Here is a 7,025-nt window from a genome sequence, read left to right on the forward strand (position 1 = left end):
AACATCTAGTCTTTTTACTTTTCAGATAATCTTTACACGGAGTTGTTACAATGCCACAAATCAAAAGTATTATTCCAGTTCCACCAATTTAATCTACGTGCAAGATAAAGGACCCAGCTGAGGTACAAATATCTGTACCGGTTTTCTTGAGTTTGCTTTACAAAGCACAAAGAGACGAAGGTTTTGCATTGGGGTACAAAACAGATTTGCCTCTTGAGGTTAAATTCACTATTATGTGTATAAAGCATCCCTTTGGCAATAGAGTTTGCAGTATCCCCACAGGACTCCACAGTATAGGTTTTATGTAGTAAAATCTATTAAACAAATTCTCTTCTACTTGACACATCATTGCAGCTACAGTTAATGAGATACCCTTGGAAACACCTGCCTCTATGCCTATTGATAATATAGTATTTGGAAGTTAGAAGTCAACAAAAGGCACTTTCATCATTAAATAAATGTCCTTTGTATGAAGTAAGATTACATGGCCTAGATCTTGTTCAAAGCTGTTTGCTCCTCGAGAACCTGTAGGTAGTCAGGGGAACTCTGCAGTTTTGCCTTCAGTTCAAAATACTCACTCTTCCTTTGTTCCACGACAATTTTACTGTGGTTGCCACCTATCAGTGACTTCTTATTTTTTTTGTCTGGTTGTTTCTCTGGATAGCGGATCTCAAAACCACTGACACCTATGCTATTATATTCTTTTTTGCTTTCAAGAAAATTCTGAATAAACACATTGGAATCCCTGCTAGGGAATAATTCATCCAGCTCATCAATTGTGCTCAGCCTCTTCCTGGTATCCACATGTAATAAATCTTTCTCCTTGTCAGCCACATTTCTCATAACAACCTTCTGTCCTGGAGGATCTGAAAACATGAACCCAGTTTCTGACTCTTTCAAGCCACAAGTGTGGCTCTTGCTCATCTGCTCTATAGTTTGTGGAATGAAAGCTTCTGTGCTCAGTCCATCCTTTTTACTGGTTTTGTGGTCATGCTTCCTTAGCTGCAGCTGCATGGAGCCACATTCAGGATTCCCCAGGCCTTCGTGCTTCACTGTGGGTTTCTTGTTGCGTCGCAGAACAAAAACAAGAAGGCAGAAAGCAACAAACACAGTTAAAATGAGAACCACTAAGATACTTAAGATTAAAATAGACAGAGGCACTGGGCCACCAGGAGGACTTCGAATGGGACCCAAAGGAGTGGTGAATGTAATGGCAGGTGCCGGGCTCGTGAATGGTGCAGACGGCTTATTTAAAAGTTTGGGACATAAGATTTCATTTTTGAGGGACTTCAGTTCAATATTGGCAAACTGAACGGGCGTCTCACATTTCAGTTCTTTTACAACAATCCCATCACTCAACTTCTCCAGCCACAGCTTTAATGCTACCAAGTCACAAGTACAGTCCCATGGGTTGCCCTCCAAGTCAATCTGTGTAAGAGACTGCAACTGATCAAGGACCCCACTGACAGGTAGGTACATGAATTTATTGTTCCTCAGGTTCAGTCTAGCTAAGGGTGCTCCTGAAAAAATGTAAACAGGCAGGCTCTTTAGGAGATTATTGTTTAAGTACAGTAACTGCAAATTTGGCATTGAGTCAAAAGTACCTGCTAAGATTTCCTTAATCAAATTGTATTCCAAATACAGATACTGCAGATTATGAAGACCTGAAAATATTTCAGGAGAGAGTCTTTCAATTTGATTGCCATTGAGATATAGCCTGCGTAAATTAGTAAGATTGTGAAATACGTCTCCCTTAATCACTGTAATTTGATTGCTGCCTAAATGAAGCAAATCCAGTCCTTCAAAGTCAGTGAAGTCTGACATGTCCACGTCCTTGATGCTATTGCCATTGACATGCAGCTTCTTGGCATTTAAAGGTTTTGGCATCAATTCAGACATAGACTGTATATTTTTCTCTTGGCAGTTCACACTCAGTCCCAAATCTGAAGGATGTGTTTTGCAGAAGCAAGGGGTCGGGCAAGGTGTTAGAGGAGGCACCCTTGTTTGGTAAGACACAATCTGACTGAGATTGCGATTGGAGAGCGCTTTGCCTGCCACGATTCCAGAGATCTTGGAAGGATTTGTTGTTTTTGGTGGTTTAGTTACTAATCTGTGTAAAGATGTTTGGGTAGTGTGACCATTGGGAGTGGTGTAGCCATTTTCCAGCTGAGATGGAGGCAGGATGCGCACATCAAAATCACTGCCAGTGCCCATGGGGCATAATTCTTGTTTGTTGGTTTCTTTTAAAAGCCTTCCATATAAGTCACTGGGAGTTTCACAGATAGCTTCTCCTATGTAAATGTTATATGGCATGTTCTCCAGCCAAGCTTTTAAAGGCAACAAATCACAGCTACAGTTCCAAGGGTTATCTTCTAGTTGCAGTTCGACGACACGGCCAATGTGTTCCAGAACTCCGATATAAGGGAGCTTCTGGATTCTGTTCCCTCGTATATCCAGATGGGTCAAAGATGCGAATCGGAAAATATTATCAGGAAGGAATGAAATCAGATTGTCATTAAGAATGAGAACTTTCAGTTTGTGGAGCTTATTGAAGGCTCCTCGTTCAATATACTTGATTAAATTGTAGTCAGCCTGGAGATACTCCAAGTTCTCTATGCCAAGGAAAGTATCAGCTCGGAGAATCTTTAATTCATTGTTGTTCAAGTGCAACTGCTTTAATGCACTGAGCCCAAGAAAGGCTCCTCCCTCAATGTTCTGCAGTTTATTATTTCCCAGATGCAGGGATACTGCATGTGAAAAATTCAAGAATGTATTTGGATACAGAATATTTAAAAAATTGTTTTGGAAATTGAGGTGATAAAAATTAGACCAAGGTGGTTTCAACTGATTTGGTCTGTAGACTGAAACCTTCTCACAGTTGACATAGAGCACATTCTCAACTGACACGCAGGAGCACACATTGCAAATTTCCACCGATATGTCAGAATCTGCATTTGTTGAAGAAATCAGGGCTGACAAAATCAGAAACAGCCAAAGAAACATCTTCTTGCAATCAGCAAACAACTGTATGCTTCTGAATAAAGAGAAATAATCTAAAAAATAAAAAGAAAACATTTTTTTCAATGGTGATTACTTGAAAAATTATTTGTGTTTAAATCATACCATAGTGAACACATGGCTATAATTGCCAGTGTTGTATTTTTAGGGCAGCCAAACCTCCAAATAGTCTCACTCAGTCAAACAATAATAACCACCAAGACTGCCATACATTTCGTTTTCCATACCTGTAGTTTATACAAAATTTACATGTGTAGAATACACAACCAACAATTGGAAAATATGTTATTAATCATGCTTAAATCTTATAATCTGAAAATATATTTTCTACATGGACCATCAAACTCTGCCATTGAACACAGGCCTTAAGCTTCCTATGTGCACTTCAAATGACCAACCCCAGACTATCAAGTATGCCATTGAGTTTGCACCACGAAGACATTTTGATTAGTGGATTATCTATCCTCTAAACTTCGGCTAGATACAGAGGCTGCATAAGAAACATATAGAGCCCAGAGTTTACTGGAAGATGAAATGGGAGGATTGGGCTGCTGTAGGGGGACTGTTAAAAGACCAAGAGACAGTGACCTCGGAAGAGATTTGCTTGTGCTGTAGTCCCATAAGTAAGCTCACTGCTGTCAATCCGTTTACTCCTGTGCACTACTGCCTTCAAAGACACAGATGACTCTGTGGGATTCTAGAAAAACAACTGAGTAAGGGGTGGCCAAATTTTATTTTCTGGTAAATAAAGAGTCTCTAATTTCCTGTCAGTCATCTCCCAAAGAGAGAGCAAAAAGCCTTTTGTCTTTGAGTCTCTGAAAGCAGCAGAGTAACCTGGTTATTCCTTCATTGCTTAGCTAATCTCCAGGCAGCCTTTCCACCTTGAGAATTGGCTCTCTTGCCTGCCTGGCACTCTCACGCACCTTTATTTACCATTTTGAACCCAGGTCCGATTGGTCCTCAGCTTAACTCCTTTTCTCTTTCACTTTGACCACAGACTGCAACTGCTGAGGAAGAGGAGTTCAGACATCACAATCTTTGAGTACCATTTCCTACAGCACCAAATATGTTCAGTACAGCACATTTTTTGTCCTGAAATCATCAGTTCCAAACACTCACTCCCCCTCCTAATATTCCCACCCCATGTCCCTGACTACAAACAAATAAAAAAATCACTTGTTGGTAGAGTTTAATGCTTAGCAAATTAACCCATCGTATTCAGGTCCTTAAATACTGCATACATACACAAATATGCACAATGCTTCCTGGAAAAGATTAAACAGAACACAAGCAGAGTGCATTTTATTATTTTAGCAACGTCTTTTTCATAGTCAATGGGAAGCTGGTTGCAGTTTCAATATGGTTACCACTAAATATTAATTAAATAAATAAAATTCCTAAGAACACACAACAAGGAAAGGATGCAAAGAAAGAAGTGGCACACAGAAACTCCTTTGTTTATTTTACCCACGAGGAAACAGCTAGTGGTAAAACCGAACATGCCTCAAGGTAGACAATCCATTAGCCATGACCCAGGAGGATTTGCATTTTAAGTAGTTTGGTTCAGAATACAGCCAGCACTGCTGAGATGCTATTTGGCTGCCATATAGACGTGCATTTCCCCTATTCACCATGACAGCATGATTGGCATTGCAAAAAGAAGTCATAATTCTTAACTATGACATCACCTAAAGCAACTTTCATTGTAAAATCAAAATTTCACTTGATATTATTTGCCTTGTTATAAATGTGGTTTTCAAAAGCTGTTTTGGTTCAGTTGAGTCATTTTTTGTCACTAAACCACCACCCCACCCACTTCAAAACAAAGAAACCCAAAAGCAACCAAACTAAAAAACAAGCGCAGAAAAAAAAAAAATCGTTAGAATCCAAATTCAGTACAAAAACAAGAACCAGGAATCTCAACAAATCTGAAAACGCATAAGAAGCTGCCCTCCTCCTGGCAAATTCTACTTTAAGTAGCAAGAGGGGAAAATGCACTAGAACGAGCCAGGAAGTTCCCAAATGCAGCTCTTGTGAAACAGAGGAAGCCACAAGCAGCTGGAGGAGGAGGCAACAGAGAGAGAGTCCAGTTGGTCCACCAAGGAGACGGAGAAAGAGGCACTGAAAGGGCAAGAGACCATTGAGAAGTGGAGAAACGAAGAAAGAGAGCTTGGAGAACGGAGCTACAAAGAGGATAAAGGCAGGCACTGGATGTATGCGAATAAAGCCTCACATTCGCGTGGTACCACGGAAACATGCACATTTAAACATCCAGGAAAAAACGCAAATAAGAAAAGAAAAAGCCCACGAAGTACCAGCTGGGTACCAAGAGCCTTCTCTGTGGCTGCTGGGAGCTGTCCGTCTCCCTATCGGTCTCTCCGTCTTCCTCTCTGCGCCCCGCAAGACCCTGGGCTCCCACGACCCGCCAGGACTGAACAAACCTAGCCCTACCAAAAACAAATCCTGCATCCTCCAGAGTGCCGCGGCTGGCACTCCGCGACTGGGAGGACAGAGCCGGCCTGAGGGGAGCAGACCACTGGTGGGCTGCAGGGGGGTGGGCAGGGGTAACTCCCCTACTGCTCACTCGGGAAACCCCGCTGGCCCATATAAAGCTTTGATGGGGGTGGAGGAGGTCCGCGGAGAGACCCGGCCAAAACCGCCCCCGGTGCGCTACCTCGGGCGGGCGGCAAGTAGGCTGGAGGAGCCGCTGGCGCGTACCGCAATGTTTTGCCGCATCCCAGTTTCCGGAGCCGGCGCGCAGCCCCCCTCCGCGTCAGGGGCCCAAGCAGCAGCCTGGCGGGCAGTGCAGGGGAGGCGGGGTACCGCGCGGGATGTCGCGGGGGCCTCAGTCCCGCTGCGCATACATTTTTCCGCGCGCTCCCGTCCCTGAAGGCAGCTGCCAGAGTTTCGGTCGACCTCTCTGGACCCAGGCGTGAGGGGTGTGAGGAGGAAGAGATGGCCAGATCAGGCCTGGAAGACGTGGGCACTAGGGTGTCACTGACCTGCTTACCACAGGCAGACCGACCCTGTGGTTTTTTGGCTACGAGCGGCGGCCCTGGCTCCCCCTTCCCTGTTCTCCGCCCCCACGCTCCCGGCCAGCTACATAAATCCTGCTCTCACCATGCCAGAAATCAGCTCAGCATTTAGGCACCTTGCAAAGTCGCGCTGGCAGTGCTCGTCGGGCTTTCCAGGGCTTTTAGAGTTACCCACCGGCTGGCTTTTCCTCTGGTATTCCTAGTCTTGCCGAGCGCTAGCAATCTCCGACCAGCTCGCGGGCCACTGCCGGGAGCCTTAGATCCACGTCTGCGGAAAGTAGCTTCGAGTGGGACGCAAAAATAAAGCCCAAACCAGCCCAGTGGCCCGACAGCCGGAGCCACCCGAGACCAGTACACTTGCCCCGCTGTCCTGGCCGCCCAGGGGATGTGGGGGCAGCGATGCCAAGGACACCCGGATCCTTTCCGGTCTTCAGCGGCGTGCGACCGCGCCGCAGGCAGGCAAGTGGGAGGTGGAGCGGAGGATTAGCCACCTCGGCCACTTTGGCCACTCAACCGGCCCCAAGTCAACAGCACCCAAACTAAAAATAATAAGCTACCTGCCCCCTGCGCGCGCGTGCGCGATCAGACACACACACGCACACACACACACACTCTCACGCACACGCGCTATTGAGCCAAGGGGGGAAGAGACAGCGCGCCTGTCGGTGCAGCTTGTGCAGCCCCCACTTGAAATTCACCCACCTCTAGAACCCAGGGTCTAGTCCAGGGCCCGCGGCGCCGTGACCTGCGCTGCTATTTCCACGATGGTCTCTACGTGATTCCGGACAGAGCTTCTCCGCGCCCGCTCGCCCGTCAAACCCACCGAGCAGCCCTAGCAGGCGAGCAGGCGGGCAGGCGGGCAGTGGCGCGCGCGCGCGCGCACCCGAACAGACACCGCGCGCGCACCCAGCGCCTAGCACATGAGCTGCACCTTTACATACACGCGCTGAATCCCCGCCCCCGCCCTCCACC

General features: G+C 46.1%; 1 protein-coding gene across 5 annotated transcripts in view; it reads right to left on the reverse strand.

Annotated features, from left to right (window-relative positions):
* Positions 1-11: 11 nt before the first annotated feature.
* SLITRK4 (SLIT and NTRK like family member 4) overlaps positions 12-7,025 on the reverse strand; it is an 8,057-nt gene continuing 1,043 nt past the window's right edge. The window contains exons 1-2 of one of the 5 annotated variants that reach the window (XM_017513507.2): positions 6,756-6,938; positions 12-3,053 (exon numbers count right to left, since the gene is read on the reverse strand). In XM_017513507.2, the coding sequence (XP_017368996.1) occupies positions 490-3,003 (2,514 nt within the window). In that variant the 5' untranslated portion in view covers positions 3,004-3,053; positions 6,756-6,938 and the 3' untranslated portion in view covers positions 12-489. Of the gene's footprint in view, positions 3,054-5,469; positions 5,516-6,169; positions 6,209-6,232; positions 6,519-6,755; positions 6,939-7,025 lie in introns of those variants that run through there. The other 4 variants (XM_037733124.1, XM_037733122.1, XM_037733123.1 and 1 more) reach the window with 4 other exon arrangements.

Source organism: Cebus imitator, unplaced genomic scaffold, assembly GCF_001604975.1.
Source record: "Cebus imitator isolate Cc_AM_T3 unplaced genomic scaffold, Cebus_imitator-1.0 Scaffold493, whole genome shotgun sequence".
Taxonomy (NCBI): Eukaryota; Metazoa; Chordata; class Mammalia; order Primates; family Cebidae; genus Cebus; species Cebus imitator.